The sequence below is a fragment of the Triturus cristatus genome, chromosome 3_2, assembly GCF_964204655.1.
Source record: "Triturus cristatus chromosome 3_2, aTriCri1.1, whole genome shotgun sequence".
Taxonomy (NCBI): Eukaryota; Metazoa; Chordata; class Amphibia; order Caudata; family Salamandridae; genus Triturus; species Triturus cristatus.
The window spans coordinates 155,662,991-155,683,393 of record NC_140584.1 but is presented as its reverse complement, the minus strand read 5'-3'; the positions used below and the strand labels follow the sequence as shown (position 1 = coordinate 155,683,393).

At 43.2% G+C, this 20,403-nt stretch overlaps 1 protein-coding gene across 1 annotated transcript in view; it reads right to left on the bottom strand.

Annotated features, from left to right (window-relative positions):
- Positions 1–20,403, bottom strand: part of LOC146856937 (uncharacterized) — a 285,286-nt gene that overhangs the window by 176,853 nt on the left and 88,030 nt on the right. The window contains exons 4-6 of the mRNA XM_085647397.1: positions 16,211–16,352; positions 12,272–12,435; positions 9,682–9,844 (exon numbers count right to left, since the gene is read on the bottom strand). Of these exons, the coding sequence (XP_085503523.1) occupies positions 9,682–9,844; positions 12,272–12,435; positions 16,211–16,352 (469 nt within the window). The remainder of the gene's footprint in view (positions 1–9,681; positions 9,845–12,271; positions 12,436–16,210; positions 16,353–20,403) is intronic.

Below are 20,403 nucleotides of genomic sequence, written 5' to 3'. Positions count from 1 at the left end.
TAAAAGTAGAGCCTTCTTTCTCCCAGACTCAAAAGAATCACCATTAATAACCAACTCGTAATGTTTAAACAATCTGAGCCACATATCCCACTTCATACTGGGCTGATTAGTTCCTAAAACTAAAGATTATGGAGGAGTGTCCATAGTTGAACTCATGTTAGAACAATATTGTGATATAACAATTCACAACCCAACACTGAAATAATAACTGTAAATGTAATGCAGGGGTAAAAGTTATGCACTATAATAAGGATGCACAATGATGATCCACAAGGAAACATGCAGAAACTGTGCTGTCCATTTAGGGTGTGTGCATTAGAATAAGGTGCATTAGAATAAGGAAGTGCAGTGTGCGCTGTCCCTTTAGGGTGTGCTATCACCCTGGTTTTAACAAAACAATGGCAGAATGCGCCATTCATGTAACGTACACGCATCACCATGCCTTTAAGAATGCAAGTGCGCCGTTATCGGGCTTCTCCATGGAGAATGGCTGAATGCATCTGACGCTGTCACGCAGTGCACTCCTGAAGCTGAACACAGGATCGTGCCCTTGTTCCACACATTTGCCTCACACTATCAGGGCCTGACTGGCCGTAGCGGGCACTGGGCGTTTCCCCAGTGGGCTGCCTGGTTGGGGGCTAGTTTTAGGCCCCTGGGGAGCCGTTTTTGTTACCCGGGCCGGCAATATCTGCCACCTGTAACACAATCGCCCCTAGGGGGGCCGCCGAGCAGTTTGTCAGGGCCGGTGTTGGTTCCCAGTCCGGCCCTGCACACTATGACAGGTACTTGCTCACCCTTTGATATGACCCAACAGCAGGGAAAACTCTCATGAGGAGTAAATCTCTCAAAGGCAAAGGAGCCCACAAAACACATAGAAACGTCGCGGTGTGGCAGCAATTTTTTGCAGCCCGTCAGGAAGCCCGTACAGTACCTTGGGTGCAAATTGCTCCAAAACCCACAAATAACACTCCAAACCCCCCACAAGGAATGCGGCAGGGGTGAGTAGCTTGTCGCTTAAATGGCAGACACGCTGGGTATCGGGGAGACACTCCACTCCTTGCTCACTCAATGTCATGAGCCGGTGAAAAACTACAAACCTCCTCCTGGAAATTCCTTCACTAGTGGACCACAGGTGGAAGTGGTTGCTAGGAGCAGCTCGTTGTCAATTTTAGTAAAGTAAATAATAAACAGTGTATAGTTTCTTTATTAGCACCCACGCACTGGCAAGTAGGTGAGATAATGCCAAACAGAATTTTGAACCCCCTTTAATGATAACACTCCGTAGCCCTGTAGAAAAAGGCGCAGGCAGCAGAACACCAGCGCATGCAGTGAACATTAACAATGAAACATTACATTACAGCAACAACAGTAAAACACATTACTACACACTTCCATTAGTGCAGCAGGCTCAGTGGCAATGAGATCATGGGTGTAAGCGGACTCATGGCTCTCTTAGTAGAAATAAATGTAGTGGGCCCATTTTGCTTTCTAGTATTAGGGCCCAAATCACCATTGTACAGGGAACAGGGCCCAAGTAAAGGTCTGGTGAGAGGGTGCAGAGTATGAAATTTGGGGGGTTTCCCCTTTTTTATTACACAAAGCCTACTTTGGGTGTCAACCTTTTGGAGTGAATGCTCGGTGGAGTGGGCAAAGGAGGAACCCCGCTTTGTAATGCTGTAGGTATCATTGGTTCTGCAGGTGCAGTGGCTCAAATGTCCAAGGGTGTGTGGAGCAAATGAAACCACAATTATGACTGTTCTACTATACTTCCTTGCTTGCATTAGGGCCCAGTGCACCCTTGCTGTGTCAGTGTTACTACAGGCCTTGTACTAAGGGTGGGGAATATTGAAGCAGCGGAGACACATTAGCTTGGGCCTCAGAGAGAAGGGAATAGTGCAAGATTGGGGTCCATGTTTTTAACAAAGAGCAGAGGAGACTGCCTGCTTCTCAAGTCAGTTGCTATCATTAGTGAAGCAGGTAAGTTGGCACTGGGCCCATGTGTGGGTGGAGCCCAATGTGTCACAATCATGACTGTCTTACTTTACAAAAGAGGCATGGGGAATTCCTAGCATTATGTCTGAGAAAACAATTGCTGCAAAGAAAGGGGTGGGGGGCAACAGGTGGAAGTTCATGTTTAATGAAAGAAACAAAGGGCCTCATTTATAAGAAGTGACGCATCGCTGGGTGAAAGCAGCGATGCGTCACTTCTCAGTGCGCCCTCCTTGCGACACCAATGATGCGTCATATTTATAATATGACGCATCATGTCGCAAGGAAGGACAGATACGTCAGTATAACTGACGTATCTGTAGGCGCAAAAAGTGGCGCATTGCTGGAGTTGTGTCGGAAGCCTGACGCAACTCCAGCAATGTTCCTTTCACATGGGGCAAGCCCCATGTGAAAGGGCCTGCGTGACCCTTACACCTGCCACGAGGCAGACGTAAGGTTTTGACGCATTGGCGTCCTAGTAGTGGCGCAGCAAAATCACATAGATTTCGCTGTGTCACTCCTACGACCCTTTCTTGCGGGGGTACGCCCACCCTGCATACATTATACCTGGCACAGGTATAATAGTGCAGGGGTTTACGAAGTGACGCATCTACCTCGATGCGTCACTTTGTAAATATGGCGCAACATGGCGCATGTTCTACGCCACTGGTGCATCACAAAAAGTGACGCACCGGTGACGCAAAAGTGACGCAGGGGCTCATAAATGAGCCCCAAAGAGTCTGTTTCAAGATTTGAGTGATGGCCAGGCATTTTAGGGAAGGAGTGAAAGATCCAGAGAAGACAGCCTGCCACTCTGGGTTGCAGTTATCATTAGTGGAGCAGGTGCACGTGCATTGAGGCCCGGGTGTGTGAGAGTATTATAGCACCCCAGTTATGGGGGGGGTAGTGTTTTCTGGTCAATTTATGTTTTTGCTTAAATATGTGCTCTTTTATAATTCTCACATTTAGTGCTGATTTTGAGCTACAGGAAAGTACTCCTGAAATTATCTGATAAGCTCACCCCCCAATCATCAGCCCTAACACTTCAGCTTTCCTCAAGCCTTGGAATAACGATTTGGAGGGGGGCCTGACTTCAAAACATTTTACTTGGGGGCTGAAAGAAAAAATGTTTGAATTCCTCTGATTTGGGAAAAGGATAATTTTTCTTTTTTTTAAAGGAAAGAAGATTAGATGAAAAGTAGGAATAAATACTTATAGACAGGGTACAAAGCTGTAGCAATGGACCAGGGCAGAATTTAAGAAAGGTGGAAAAAAAGAAGTAAAGTTGCACAGAAAAAGAGAAAGAAAAGAAGTGAGAGAGGGAAAAAGTATAAAAGAAAAGAATGGGAAAAAACAGGGGATGGGCAAGAAAGGACATAATGGAAGAGAAAGGAATGAAAGATGGATGGAAAAACAGAAGAAAAGAATGAGAGGAGAAAGAAGGAAATATAGGAAAGATGGAAATTATGATGTAAAGGTTGAAGATGGAAATAAAGGATACCAAAGATATGAAGAGGAACAAAATAATAGAAGTGTAGATAGAAAGAAAGTGAACAAGATGGAAAAAAGAATCAAGAAAGAAAATAAGGGATAAAATTGAAGGGATGTGAGAAATATGCAGATGGCAACAACAAGAAAGAAACTGAAGAGGAAAAGAAAGATGGAGAGGCAAAAAAGAGCAAAGAGGGCGATGTAAAGGAAAAAAGACAAGAGAAAAAAGAAAGTGTGATGGAAAGAGTTAGGCTGAAAAAAAGATGCGGAGATCAAAAATAATGTGAAACAAAAAACAAAAAAGAAAGTTAGATGAAGGCAAATAAAGGAAGCTAAAAACAAAGTAGAAAGAAAGAAGATGAAAGAAAAAACGAACAACTTAAAAAGACAGTATAAAGATAGCGAAAGAGTAAAATGAATGGGTGGAAAGAGGAGTATGGGAATTAAAATCTAAGTACAAAGGAAAAGAAAGGAGCAAAAGGTAGAGAAAAGTAATTGCATGGAAGCAGTCCAAGAGGGAAAAAGCAAAATAAAGAATGTAGAAAAGGGAAGAAAATAAAAGCAATAAAAATGGAACAGAATGTGGAAATTGTGGACTGAGTCAGGATAGAAGAATGGGAGAGAGGGATGTAAGAGAAGATGGAGACAGCTGAGAAGAAATAATGTGGACAGTAAAGTAGGAAGTAAAGTGAAGGGAAAGTGGCAGAAGAAAGATATAATGTCTATGCAGAGCCAGATATTTTACATTCAGAGATAAGCTAATAGGAGGCAATGAGATAAGTTGTGGAGATTACATGTTCTTCAAGTCTGTGGTGGAACTATACGTCAACAGCAGACATATCATTTATTTTCTAGTAGTCTAAGATTCCAGGGATGTTGTTCAAACACATATTGAACACAGTTAGTGTCAAGGCAGAACTGTAGGGGACACCATAAATTATGGTGACTACTTTGCAAAAGAATAGTCACAGTTTGACATGATGGAGATTTTGTGCAAGAATGACGCAAATCGTGTAAACGCCATTACTTAGATTTAGGCGAAAGTGGGATATCTTTCCTTTAAAACTTGATTGTCAGTGGTGTCAAAGGTGGCTGAGAGGCCGCACAATGTGGACAAGAGATCCTAGTCTCAGCAGTTCTTAAAAGATATGCAGAAGAATGTTCTCTGTGTAGTGTCAAGGTATGAAACTTGACAAAGTCACTTAAAACTCAATTTGCCTCCAGGTGGGAGGATGGTAGGCATGTTAGAAGAGTTTAAATTGGCTTTTAAACACAAGGCAGACTGGAGATGTGCTTACTGCTTGAAAGACTCTGTGTCCAATCTATTTTTTTCAGGATTGAAGTGGTGACTGCATGTTTGAGGACCTGATGACCCAATTGGAGAGGGTGGAATTAACCAGGCTAGTAATGATCAATATGGGATTGTGCAGGTGGGGAACAGGGGAACGAAGACCAGGCTCTTTTTTGTAGTTGGTGATGCGAGCTCTTAAGTTGCCAGTGTTGTTGGTAAAGAATAACATGGAAATGTCACAAAGGTCTATTGGGGGGGAAGGCATGCTGAGCTGGAGCATAAATCTCCTTATAGGTGTAATAGAAGTATTTTTTGGTTGAGTTTGGTGAGTCTTCAGTGCACGATTGAAAGGAATCCTCTGCTCTCGTAATAGGTGATATGTAGCCTTTGCTTCATGCCAACATCTTTGCTGTTCTGTGCTTTGGTTCTTCATTATGCAGCGGTTATCAGTGTACCATTAACTAGTCATCAGGGCCAGAAAATGTAGGCAGAGTCAGAGCATATAAGCCACTGGTCAGTTGGGTTTCTAGATGACCAAGAATGTCAACAGGAGATTATGGCTAAGGGTCAGTTATACACAAACTAGCTGCTTAAGGGCATCTCAGTAAAATGGAGTGGCCACTGACACAGGCATACTTAAACTGGCAATCAAACTCACTAGCAATGTAAAATTTTAATAGTTATGCGCTCAGGACAGCTGAAGGAATCATTAGCACTGGATTGCTAAGGCTACGCCAATTAAAGTCTCATTGACTGGCTTGATGACACTGATGAAATGTATGTTTTTAGTAGCATTTTGACTATAAGTATCAGATGGGTCATAAGCCAGTTGAGGTCCATGATGAGAGCATAGTCCAAGGTCATTAGAATGAGTTAGACAAAATTAAGGAAATTAGAGAAAAAATAAGTATGTTGTGTCTCAGATTAGAAGATAAGAGCACAGATAATAAAGTTTGTTAAAATTCACTGCCTTCAATGGGAGACACTCAAATGAGTCAAAGAATGGACCTGGAATCTCCCTGAATTACAGTGAAAATACAATAAATCGAGGCAACCCCACCTCTTCCTCCCTGGTCTCTATTTTTCTCCAGCTTTAGTTCAGGAGAAAGGAGATTGGTTATACATGACACTGACACTTAATTGAATCAAAACTCCATGATGGTTAGTAATTGAAAGATATTATCTTCGATGAGGATACGAAAGTAACAGGCGTTCTTCACTACCATCCTCACATATATGAGAATGCCTAGTGGAACAATTGTAGGAGGTGGGGAGCGTAAGAAATTGTCATCAGGTAGTGTAGGATGGTATTGTGGAACAAGGCAGTGGGATAAGATGAGGGCAAAGTGGGTATGGATGGAACATTTCAGGCAGACATCAGTGGGATATAGGTTGAATCTGTAGTAGATGATTTGTGATATGTGATAGCCTTTACATGAAGTTCCAATCAAATGTCCAAAAGCTGAACTTGTTTATTTATTGTACTGACGCATGGAGACTACAGAACTGTGACTGCTGTTATTATTTCTAAGGAGGAACATAGCATGTTACTACACATGTTGTTACAGCACGTTCTATTACATCGTGGTCATTACAACAACCGCGTTGTTAGAACGCAATACCTTTACATTGCAAGTCATTCGATCGACTTGCTGTAGGGGGTGCGTCGGACTTTGGAATAGTATAATTTACTATTCCAACTCCAGCGTATGCAACAGTAAGGAAGTTGTTGGAATAGTAAATTATACTACTTCTTAGGTTAGAGCGCCCCCTACAGTAAGTCGATCTAATGACTTGCGATGTAAACATATCACATTCTAACAATGTGGTCGTCGTAACGACCGCGTTGTAAAAGGAACGCGATGTAATGGCAGCGTTGTAAACGCTGTTTCCCCTAAGGAGACATAATCTTCGTATTATCAGCCTATGTACCTCCCTCCCATTGCAGTTCATAGGTTTCATATGTTCATTTAACTGAGTGAATGTTTCACATTTATAAATGCACACTGCATTTAATATTGTTGCCACGTGTATAACCATACAACTTTAACTATAGTTTGACAGTGCATCATTTATTCATATATTGTATTGCAGTATTTATATAAACGCTTACTACCCCTATGTGGGGCACTGACATATTTAGTTATAATGTTTTATAGAGCTAAGTGAAGGTGCAATAAGATTTAATATGTTCATTCTTGCTTTTGACATCGTTCATTTAAGACCTGCCCTTTTCAAAAAAGTCAGAAATGTATTCAAGCTTGGTACAGGTGAGTATTAGGCAGAGAGAAAAATCTTCAACTACCTTGGAGACTTTGTTTGTGCAAAGAGAGCTGTAAACACGCTTCGTAAATGGCACAGGCAGGCTTCTTGGCGACAGCTTGGCTTCAGCAGCTTGCTGGGTACTCACAACTCAATGAGTGCATAGACAGAAAAGAACGTCTTACTTCAGAACAACACAAATGTTGTTCATTTAAGGTATGGCAGACAAGAGACCAGCTTAGAGTGTTGCAATTCTTTTTGTTATATTGTTTATCAATCACTATCTTTGCAAATATACTGTTTGTTTTTATAATTATATCTATCTACAAAATTGCACAAGACTAGGACATAGATTTTAATAAAATCTTAAAATATATTATGTGGATTTGTGTGTATGTCCATTCATAGTGAAAAACGTGTCAGAACACACTAACAACAAATAATCCAGTGAGTCTCATGAGACTGACTGTTGCCCAGAACACACCATCATCATGTAACATGCAGGTGGTTCCTGGGTTACAATCCATGAGATTTCTTGTTTCAAAATTGTAAGCTGGCGTTGAGCCTCACTTAGCTAGAGGGTCTAGAAAGCCTAATCTCAAGTTTTATTGTGCTTTAACTTGCAAAAAACGGATCAAGCGGTAACAAATAACTGAGTAAAAGTATTTTGCAAGCTGGGCTATCTGCTGTATTAAACAAGAGGTCTCTGTTGGTGTCACATGTTACATGCATCTTGACTTCCAGTCCCAGCCCAACACACGGGGGCACTTTGTTGCGAGACTGAGAAGGGGCGAAAGCGGCCATGCAGGCCTGTCCCCAGACATGGTAAAAGGAGTGTGGTAGTCAGAGCAGCAGAGGAATCTGCTGGTACATCCTTCTCGTTCTCAGATCAGGCAACACCTCTCCAGCCCATGGAGCCGCAGACCAGCTCAGAGTTAGCCATCGATCGTGAGCATCAGTGTCCGCAGCAGTCCGAGCCATGGCAACAGGTTATCAGCAGCATGCAGAGGGGCTGCACTAGCACACACATACATTGCTCATGGGTGCCAGCATCTGGATGCCCTATGTCACTCACATAGCAATCCTAAGGCCTCTCTCTTTTCCCGTAGAGCTCTCTTCAGCATAAGCAGTCTAACTCATGTAGATGCCTGCTATTAAGAGTCCTTCGAGTAGTTTTAGAATGGATAACAAAATAGTCCACTCATATAAGATGGAAAAGAACGCATGAATCTTCTTGTCTCATAATTCACAATCTATTTGAGGTTAGAACAAAGCTAAGCCTGCCCCATCACAAGTGAGAACATTTGATGATCCACTGATTGGTGTGGGGGCTCTGACCAACCAGATTCCAAGCTCATGCCCCTGGGAAGCTAGGGGAGGCTCTAGCCTTGATTAAGTCAGTGGTGGCTGCTCTAAACTGGAAGGGGTGGGGCAACATGAACAGGGTGTGGGGAAGGCAAAAATAAATTAAGCAACTTACTGTCACCTGCAGCCATTGCTTCAGGGCTCCTCTCCTGACCTTGGTCACGCTGCACAGGCTCCCAGGGGACAATCACAGCACTGCTCTCATGCAGGTAATATTATTTACCAGCATTAGAACAGAGCTGTGATTGGTCTGAGTGGGCTAACGTGACGCTTGCTCAGGCACAGGGAGCCTGCAGCTTTTCTCCAACCCGACTGTACAGCACAGTTGGGTTGGAGAAATCAAAGTGTGCATGTCTGTTTGGCTGGCCTAAGACGGACGGCCAAAGTGACATGCGCACTTTGAAGTGCCCACCACTCCTCCTTACTGTGACACTGTGTCGTGATGGTGCCGCCCCGCCCTAACCACGGCTGGAAACAGAATAAATAGGGAAGAAAAATAAAATTATAATAAAATGTTTTTATAATCATTATATTTTTCAGTGGGGGGGGGCGTTCCTCCGCCATAACGGAGGAGCCCCCACTGGATTAAGTAGTAAAGTATCACAATGGAAGGCAGAGTAATGAGAGGTAATTGAAGAGGACGTCGCTGAACGAACCAGGGATATGATATTAGAAAGCACACTACTGCATCTTTTTTTCTCCTGTGAATGTCACACCACAAAAATGGGAAAACGGCACAAATATTGGCACAGACCTCTCACTGCACTTATTATAGCCATTATGGTACAATAAGAGCCATGGGGGTTTACTTAAGCCGTTGAATCCATTCCCTTACATTAATCAAAAAGTCAATGTTGTCAACGCCGAGCAAGTCGGTAGAGGCTAGAACCCCGCTCTTACCTCATGAATCCACTGCCACAGTCAAGGCTAAATTCGAACAGTGATTCCTCAGTTGTGCTGAGGTGCTGCACTTTTAGAAAATGCTAATAAAATCATCCTACTATAAAGTATATTTGTCTATAAGCGCTGGTCCTAAAGATAATTTCAGTTGCATGCTGAAGTTAAAATAAAACATATCCCTCTACACATGCCTGAAAATGGCCCACAATATCCAGTGTGTGCACAGTAAATTAGCCACACCCTCCAAAAGATGGGAGTGGATGGGGTGATAGGCGTTCATCATATCTGTTTTGTTTGTCATTTACATAGAGTAATATTAGTAAAGAAATCAAAGAAAAGAAAAGGAAAAAGTCAAGAGGTTTCCTTCACTGATAGGTCCCTACCTGTTGCTTTTTAAGTTGTTTTTCAACTACGCTGTCGTGATCACATGGTGTGGCATGTAGATTCTCTTGCAGGTCCTGGGTCTTGTCAACCCACACCATCACCTCCTTTTGATGCACCGCAAACTTGTCCAACAACGTCATGAATTTCTTCAATAGAAAGAGCCTTAAATAGAGAAGAAAGCGCTCAGCCCCAATGATAGCAACGATGACCTACTCACAGGACCAGAAGTAAACAAGCATTTGCAATGCAATAGGTCTCGCATTTACGAGAGTTTGAGCTATTGGCATTGTAAATGACAATGCCTTTTATTTATGTGTTGTTTTTTAAACAGATAAATAAAAGGCATTGTCATTTACAATGCCAATAGCAAATGCTAATGTTTGTTAAATTATGAATTTTTTTGTTAAAAAATATCCCATCAGTAGCATAAGCAATACAAGACATTCCATGAAGCAAGGAAAGGGTGCAGTACCTAGTGTGGCTAATAGACATAACTTGGTTTTGGTGGGGCTAAGCAATAAAAACATTGTTAAACATTGAGGATTATAGGTTTCATACATAGGACGTGCAAAAGTCATGCAGTAGGGCTGACATTTGTTTTGCTCAAAACACAAACAAGGCGAGGCTAAACTGCTTGGAGGCAGGTTTGTAAGCAGGCTTGACGGTCTTTTCTGTTTGTGAAAGAGACATTCCTTTTAGACAAAGATGGTAGATTTCTCTGTTGAACTATTCCTGACTCTGTGTGCCGATCCATGCAAATGAAAAAAATCCCTTGTTTTACACCCTTATCAGGTGTTTCTAAATGGTTATGTGCGTGTATATGTTTTATAAGACAAAGTCAGTGAGATAACAGGAGGTTATTGCCCCACCCCCACAAACACATGCTGGCCGGAGACAAAAGGCAGCTGGAGTATGTGTGACCCTCTACACGTCCGAGTCCTGCTACAGAAGCAGCTACGAGCACCTTTGAAAGCAGATACTTTGGTGTTTGTTAAAGCGTGTAGACTTTGTTTATCTTTTTTTGAGAGCTCAAAGAGCAACCCTGACACACACCTTACCAATCGCGGAGAGGTCTGGGTGGGCGAAATATGCATTTTACAATAACTAGGGTTAAGGGGCTTTAATTTACGTACTGAAAGATCTGCGGCAGGTAGTAGTCAACATAAATAAACACCAGTCAACATAAACACCTGGAAACAACTGAATTGTAGTCCCATGCCTACTTTGTACAAACGTGCAGGTAGGAGCAGAAAAAGAAACGCCGGGATGCATTTGTGAACTTCAGAGTTCTGTAAGAAGTGCTGCGACGGCGAGAGGTGGAAGGTGAGTACGCCACAAACTGACCCGAACGTCCGCCACAGTTCTGGCCGGGGAGTGCAGGGCGGTACGAAGCTGAGGTGGGAATGGGAGGAGCTTGTGTTTTTTTACACAGTTCTGGGCCGGGAAGCGGAGGGCGGTCTGAAGATGAGGTGGGAGAAGCTTGTGCTGAGTGTTTGGTTACAGTTCTGGGCGGGGCTAGTGGAGGGCGGGGGGAAGCTTGTGCTGAGTGTGCTGGAGTTCCGAGGATGGGCGGTGCTGGCAGACTACCATTTAGGAGGAAGGCAATTTTGTATTTGCACTTCGGGGAGGGTGGAGTTTTTACGTTTTGATAGTAACAAAAATAGCGCCAGCAATCTTAAAGCAGGAAATGTTGCACCAAAAGCAGATATGCTTAGTCAAGCCGCCAGGCGTTGTTTTTCAATGTAATAGTTTTGGTACAATGGTGGCACCCGCCGGATGTTTAAAGCTATACCATGGTGCAGCCATTGTGTAGAAAAGAAAAAATAATACACATAAAAGAAAGGCATGGGACAGCGTTCCGCGACATAAATAATAAAACAAAGGCGCGGCCACCATTATACTTTCCCAGGCTAGCACGCTGCCTACATAAAACAAGAACAAGCGCGCACTGAAGCTGACGGAGTGGGAGGGGGAGTGGGGGCGGGCACGCAGGCTGCCAAATGGTGCGATGAATCACGGCTAAAGTGAAAGCAAACAAGTGGTTGCAGGACTCCAAATGGTGCGCGCGCCCGGACGGGTCACATGCACTGTAGTTGGAGGCCTGCAAAGCCACTGTTTGCACTTCCAAAACGCGCTTACTATAAGTCTCGCCAGAGCAGCGCTAAAGCGCTGGTCAGGCGAGACCTAAAAAGCACCCATGGAAACTGTTGTAATCACATGACCATAATGAACCAACCGAAGGAGTAAGGCAGGAGAGTCCAACTTTGGAGCAGCTCTATTTACTAAACAGATTAGCAAAAAGCCATATGTTTTAAATGTTGCTCGAAGAGAAACACATAATACAGTACAATACTAAGGTTATGAATGCAATGAAGCAGCAAATCATGTTTGTGCCTAAATTAAAATTATTTGCAACCACCTCGGCCTGGGCCACTGAGACTCCTTCAGCCCAACCATCCCAGAAAACAGGCCGCCGGCCAACAGCATGCTGAAGGTCATCCTCCTGTAATCTGTTGGGCCAGTCAAGCTCGGCAAGTAGACATCATTGCATGCACCTCCCACTCCGCCAATGTGTCACTGTTTACTCACCTCATCTCTACGTAGGTTTTAACATATTCAAATTTGTCTGTAAGAGTTTGCACTCGAACTGCTTCTTTATTCAGCAGTGGGTCGTAGCTCTCCATCCACAAGCGCCGCTTCATCTGAAAGGACGCTATAACGAGGTTAATCCGCTGCACTTCTTTACCTGCATTCTGCAAAACAGGACCAAAAAAAGTTAATCCGAAATTTGATGTATAAAACACCATGGCGATGCTCCCACAATAAGATGATAGATGTATTAAGTTGGCAAATTCCAGTGCCTTGCAGCGCCTGCATTTCAAATATTCTAGTCATGGCCACTGTGAATTGCTCTACTTTGTATATTAACTATAGGCCATATTTATGATTTTTTCACGCAACGCAGCAAGACACCTTGCTACGCTCCATCAAAAGAAGAGGGCAAGAATGCGCTATATCTCTCAAGGTGTGACACATTCCTGCCTCGCCTTGCGCTGGTGCACTTTAGGCTGCCTAGCATCAATGCAGGCACCCGTGGACCATGGTGCAAGAGTCCCTGCGTTGTAGCCAGGATGGATTGTGTGCGGGAACGAATATCTTTCTGCACAAAAACAATCCTTTGAGGCTTTTTCCTCTTTCTACTTGTGCAGCACACATACAAAGAGGAAACTATGCGGAGAAATAAAGATATTTCTTCTTGTTATGCCTCCTCTGGGAAGGTGTAGCATTTTGATGCTTTCCCAGGCCCACCACTCATGGTAAATCTGAGAATGCTTCAACATCTATGGGTGGATGCATAGGAACACCCACGCTCCACCCATGAAACGCCTCTCTGGGGCAGAGTAATGCATGGCAGCGACTTGTGCTGCCTGCGATACTCCAGATTTATCAAGGCACACAGGGCCACTCAAGGTGACTGTGCGTGCTTTGGCAAATCTCACTCCAAGTTTTGCATTGCCCTGCATTCCCTGGCACAAGGGCGACACAAATCCTTTGATAAATCTGGCCATATACAAATACTTCTATTCCTGGTAACATACACATTTAGGCAAAACAATGTTGCTTGAATACGAATCACCTAAATGTTATGGTGATACATTACATTTTTGGCTACTTTTATCAAAACCCATATTTCATGGGGAATATGTCATACTTGTGAATTATTGTCCATAATTCTCAGAAGTAATATAATTCCTCTCAATTATTGATTTCAGTCTGATTTTTTTGTTATCAGTTAACTGATCTCTAAGCATGAGAATGTATTTAGCTAATAATATGAAACTGCTCATTTGAAATATGCTCTTCCATTAATTAGCAAACAAAACAAAGTATGATATGATATCATAGGCAAACAAAATATGACATTCTAATTTCAATCAGTGCCCTTGGTTAGCTGAACTTTGCAGACAGATGCTTCAAAAATCTCTCATTCCTAAAAAATGCATATGCTTCTTAGAGCACCAAAATATATTTTAAATTAAATCCCACATTGAGATCAATATCATTTAGCATTTTTCTCTTCTTTTTCCTACAAACAGTATAGTCCAGTATTTAATTGAGTGTTTCCAATAACCATGGGCCTCATTTACAAGCCCTTTGCGCCGCTGTGCATCACTTTTTTTCATGCAACGGCGGCGCAATGTGCTTGCCCATATTTACAAGGCCAAGTAAAGTCACACTGAGTGACTTTTCATGGCCTTGTAAACATGGGCCCCTTTCACACATTACTCTGCCTGAAAGGGGCATTCCATGGGTGTTGCTGTGAATGTTCCCACCCAACATCCATGGAACCTCACACATTCCCAGATTTACAAGGTATTCTGAAGCTGGGAATGCGTCACAATCCCACTCCTCCCCAGGGGTGGAGTAGGAGTGGCGCAACAAGGAGAAATACTTTTATTTCTCCTCGTTTTTTCCTCTTTCTATGCATGCTACATTCTGCAACACGCATAGAAAGAGGAACATTCCATCAATGATTGCTTTTGGGCAGGAATGTGTCCCATCCTGCACTAATACAATCATCCTCGCAATGCAGGCACCCTTGCAAAATGACGGAGAGTTGCCCGCACTGGCGCATGGCAGCCAATTGTGTGCCAGTGCAGGGGAAAGCACACAAATGCGTATTGTGTTTAATCAGATGCATCCATGTGCTTTGAAACTGATGCAGATGGGCGCAGCAAAATGGCTGGCGGTGCCCTGCTGCATCATTGTCTTGTAAATGAGGCCCCTTTTTTCTGTTCTAAAAATTCTAAATCTGAGATCTCCTCTTCAGTGAAAAATATGAGCACTAGGAGTTTTCTGTAATCCTTCTGCATTACAGCCTACTCTGACAGCATTATTTATATACAAATCGAAGTTGAAGGTAAACACATAGAGGAACTTGTAAAAACTATCAATATGAGAGCTGGGTACCCAAAACTAAGAATTTAGGAAATGTGCAACTGTTTTTGCAACATTTTATGAAATTCCATGAACAATTCATGAAATAAATGTGTCAGGGTGAAATGTGTTTTGCTAGCGATTTTGTTTATGGGCGCATGCGCCTCGTGTAAAAGAACAATTTAGTGAGATACCAGCAGTAGGCTGGTTAAGCCAAAAATGTCTCTCAGCAAGACATTTTCTGTGAAAACCAGTCTCCTGCGGTCAAACATTGTTCAAAATTGTGTAATGAGAAATTTCAAAACATTTTGTAAATTTCATGTAACAAAAAATTTGGAAAGTTTGCAAATTCTCCTATGCCATTGAAATGATGCCTAGGATTAAGGAAGATCTCCTTAAACTACTGGTGAGGCTTAAATTTACAGGAAGGGTAATGCCAGAAAGAAGCAAGCATGCAGCTAAATTCCTTTGCCCAGGTGTGCCCGAGGCTTTGCATGGGAGCTCATACCTCCGCCCCAACAGGTAGAGTGTTGCCTGCAAAGGAAAAAATAAAAACCAGAAAATTGAGAGAAACAAACGAAAACAGAAAATTGAAGTGCAAAGTCGGAGACAGAGATGACTGTGGCACAGCTGAGGATGCTGCAAGTCTGATAGCAGAAGACACAGTGAAGTATCTTTCATCCCAGTATTCCCAGGAGAGGACAATTGCTCCAAAATAATAGGGTTTAGCAAAACATATTTTCAGGCAACTTTTAGTGCTTAGACCTTCTTTTAACCTGGAGGCCTATTAGGATGGCGGGCGGACCTGAGTCCGCCCGCCATCCTTGTGGTGTTGGCACAGACCTCCAGACCTGCGGTGGTCTCGCACTTCTAATTAGGATGCGACCGCCACCCTGGCGGTCTCATTACGCATGTTTGACATTGCGGCAGGTGCTGCTCACAGCAGCACCCCCCTTGCTCACAGCAGGACCCGCCACAATGCCAAAGTGTCATGGTGTGCATTTCCATGCACAAGGTGGCAGGTACCACGTGGTGCCTGCCACCTTGTGCATGGAAATGGAGGGGAGTACCATGGGTACCCCCTAAGTGCACCCCCCACCCACCCGGGGGCCTGCAAAGGGCCCCCAAAGCACATCCCCGCCAGCCTTTCCAAGGCGGCATCGCCGCCATGGTAAGGCCAGTTTCCACACACATCATAATATGGATGGCGATGCCTGGTAGGCACCACCACTATATTAGTGGCCGAGTCCACCCAGCGGGCAATCGGAATGATTGCCAACCGGCGAAAAAGCGGTGGACGCCCTTTGTGACCGCCGCAATACCACCAGCCATTGTAATATGGTGGGAGAAAATTCAGTTACGATGGCGGGCGTATCGCGGTGGCGATCCACCCGCCATTGTAATCAGGCCCTTAGTTTTTTTATGTGGAAAATAATTGAAAAAAATACATAATAAAACAAATACAAAAGTAAGAGTTGGAGCCTATCCAGATGATTTGAACGTCTTTTGGGTAATTTGAGATCCTCGGGTGCTGGCAGACAAAGGAAGGAAAGGATCGACCAGGTATAAAGGCTGCAGAAGGTCACATACCTGCAGTCTTTTTATATGATCAATGACCGCATGACGTGTTCCGGTCTCTACATCTTCAGCGTAGAGCCAGGCCTCAAAGAGTCTAACAAACTCTTCCGCATTTGCGATACTGGGGACTGCAGCTTTTGTTGTTTTCTGTACCCTGTGAAGAGAATATAGTATACAAAAAAATATTGCATCTGTGAATGTTTTGAATCATCCAAGCAAACCAACTGAAGTTTTGTGAATGCATGTGGGATAAAGGGAAATAATGCATAAATGTGCACCATGACTGTGGGAGAAACCAGAACAGCAAAAAGGGTGAGGGATGTGGTATATATTCTGGGCAAATCTCAACCTCGCTGTGCCCAACTAGAACCTCTGATATGGGTAAATAAGACCAAAACTGTTCTGGAATTGATTTTTTTCCCATCAGATAGGGATCTTGACCAAGTTGGACTGTTATTATTGGACTATTGGCTTGCATGCGGCTGCTTTTTGTCTGGCGTAGCACATTGGACAAAAAGCAATGGAGAGTTGAGCATGCCGAATCAGTACAAATGTCTGGGGTTACACACCACCCATCATGTTTTTTCTGTACAAGAATAAATATCACAAGTTAACAATTAAATCTCAAGTACTTCCTACCTATGCTCTAATATAAAAACATAGGGTCTCATCGATGGGTTTTGCATAGGACAGCGCAGCAAGGCACCTTGCTGCATTGCCCCATGTCAAAGTGAAAGGGCAGAAATGCACTACATTTATCCAATACAGTACATTCATGTCTTGTTCCCCAGCACGTCTGCCATTTTGGCAGCCTAGTGCCAATGCAGGCACCCTTGCACCATGGTGCAAGGGTGCCTGTGTTGTCAACAAGATAGTTTTACTGCAGTATTGGGTACCTTCCAGCACAAAAACCATCCTGGTAGGCTATTTCCCCTCTCTATATGTGCTGCAAAAAAAACGAGAAGAAATAAGGGTTTGCTAGGAGGTAAACATCGGAAGCAGCCTTTGGAACGTGTTTTCAAAGCCATGAGCGACAGGCTGGGCAGAGGGGGCTATAGTGGGGAGAAAGGATTCAGTGCTACAGAGGGCATGGCAGTGAGGGAGGGGGGAACAGGTTATATAGTCAGATTTGAACTAGTTCCAAGCATTGGAGAGAATCTTGTTTAGAAACAGAGCCATGTATACACCATCCCCAACACGGGCAACTGTAAGGATTTTTTTAAAAAAATGAAAAATTTGTGTTTGTTCCATTTTTTGCGCAGAAGACTCTGGGGCAGATTTATGAGCCCCTTGCGCCACTTTTGCGTCACTTTTAACATGGGAAAAGTGACGCAAAAGTGGCGCAAGGGGCTCATAAATATGCCCCTATGTCTCTTGAATATTTACTTGTAACTGTTAAATGGTCTGTGCAATAGCACAAACTGTCTGAGGCAAAATGTGTATTTTCACGCTTTGCTAAATCGTGATGTGATTATTTTGAATGAGCTTTGGTGCAATTATGTAAGAGGGTTAAAGATGTAGCGCATCCCCCAGGGCTTAGACACCAGAACTGTTTAGCCCCGCTTCATAGCCTATGCTTAAATTAACCCTGCTGGCCATGCAACTTGTTAAGGATGCCTCTTCCAACAAATGTAAATTATTTTATTATATTGTGAACAAAACATGTCTAAAAAAATGTTTAATGACTCAATCAACTACGACATGCGATGTTTGGTAGAGCTGTCTGCTTTGCACACAGGATCTCCCAGAATTAACACGGAGCCATGAGGAAACGGTTGAAATTTTGAAAGGTACAGATATTTAGGGGGTAGGTTTTCAAAGAAGTCACACTATGCAGCGCAGCAGCAAAAAATGCCGCACTGCGTTGTGTGACAAGGAGGGAACAGGGGAGCGCCATATCTAATGAGATATGACTCTCTCCTCCTCTCTCATCTAGTGTCATGCACCAGGCACACACCTTAGCACCATAGAGCTACGGTGCTGGCCTAGGTCCAGCATAGGTTTTGTACAGGAAGAGTAGTCTTTCTATACAAAATACTATGCCTAGACAAGTTCAAAAAATGTTCCCCCTTTGTATGTGTGCTTCACAGTGCAACACGCATGCAAAGCAGGAAAAGAAAGGAGAGATGAAAACATTTCTCCTCTTAATACCTCCTTTTAGATGGTATTATGTTTTGCCGCTAAAACCTGTCTACAATTGTTTGTAGATAGGATTTTGCATAAAAAGTCATGGGTGGTTGCATGGGAACGCCCATGTACCACCCATGCATTCTCATATGCGTGTTTTTACAGGTTATGAGGCGGAACTGCAGCTAGCTATTGAAGAGCTAAAACACTGCAAGCACACAATTATGCTAAACCTCAGCAAATGGTAGACTCCCCCGAGCAAAATTGGTGGCCGGAGCCTCAACGAGCCCTGGAAGGGTTGCAACCTTATTCAAAGGAAAAAAAGTCTTCGGGCCTATAGACGGACAGGCTACAAAGAAATGTGTTCCACAAAGGGGCAAGGGCAGGTGTGTTTTCCAAATATAGCACAAAAATAACCCTAATGTATTTTTGTCTCAAGCATCGTGTTCCCCCAGCATCTAGTATGGCTAAAAAAAATGTAAAACAACAGTTCGAAAGGTGGTTACAATCATAAGGTTGTAAAGAGCCGTTCAGGCTTCCGTTTTTTTTTTTTACTAACATGTATTTTTTTGTGTCTATTGTAGAACAACACAAAAGACTGGCCCCAGAGTACCACAAAAGGTTTAGCGTATGTCAACATTGCTATAGGACATCACACATATCTGTAAAAATTACTCTATGCCAGCAACTGGTGAGAGATGCCCCATGCATCATAACAAACCATACGTGGACTCTGCAAACGCAGGCCTTGGAGATACTTGTTACTCTAACCCCTACACTGCTTAACCAGCAAAACCCACAATCAGTACAGCGCAGACTTTAAAAAAAAAATGGATTCTTGTATGCATGTTTTTACATGTTATGAGTCGGAGTGCAGCTAGCTATTGAAGAGCTAAAACAAATCTTAGAGTCCGAAGATGCTTCAGACAGCACCCAGCATAATCCTGCTATCAAAGGTGAATAAAGGGATTGCCTTGTTGATTAAAGGATGTGTAATGATTAGCCCATCCAGTTCAAAACCCCACAAAATTCCATTGTGCCCTCAGAGAGTGTGCTAAATCAGTGTATTAGATTGGAAATATGACACTGATTCTTTTTCTTCACAGTTCCACTACAAGCACACAATTATACCAAACCTCAGCAAAGGTAAACCCTGAGTAAAAGTGGTGGCCAGAGCCTCAAAGAGTCCTGGAAGGGTCGCAAACTCATTCAAAGTAAAAAAGATCTTCGGACCAGCTATAAAGAAAGGTGTTCCACAAAGGGACAAAGCAGGTGTGTTTTCCAAAATGAAGCACTAAAAGAACTGTAATGTATTTTTGTCTCAAGCATCATGTTCCTCCAGCATCTAGTAAGGGCTATAAATCATGTAAAGCAATATTTAGACAGGTGGTTACAATCATAAGGTCGGAAAGAGCCGTTCAGGCTATCATTTTTAAAATTGTATTTTACTAATGTGTATTCTTTTTGTATCTATTGTGGATCCAATACAAAAGACCCGCGCTGGAGTACCACAAAAGGTTTAGCGTATGTCAATGGCGCTAAAGGACATCACATAGATCCGTAAAAATGACCCTACTCCAGCAACCAGTGAGAGATGCCCAGTGCGTCATAACAAACCATGTGTGGACTCTGCAAATGCAGGCCTTAGAGACACTTTTACTCTAACCCCTACACTGCTCTACCAGCAAAATCCACAACCTGTACAGCAAACCAGCCGCAGACACACAACAGCCAGGGTCAAGTAAAAACCAGGAAGTAGATTGCATGCTAAACAAACCAAAATTGAGTCACCTTTCCTTAAAGAATAAGAAGAAACATGCGGTCCCGGACCTAAAAACCGTCTCTTAGATCTAGACTTAAAAAACACAGTTATTGCGCAGCCACGCTACCATAATCTTCATGCAACTAAATGTTCACAGTCTGAGAGGGTGAATGTCGATGTGCTCCCCAGAGGATCCCCAAAACCGACTACAAATATCTCACATAGCCTTTGGGACGAAGGGCTCAAAAACGATCATCCATAGGTGAACACACCTATAAAAATCACACATACCCTATTTGATGGAGGGCTTGAAAAT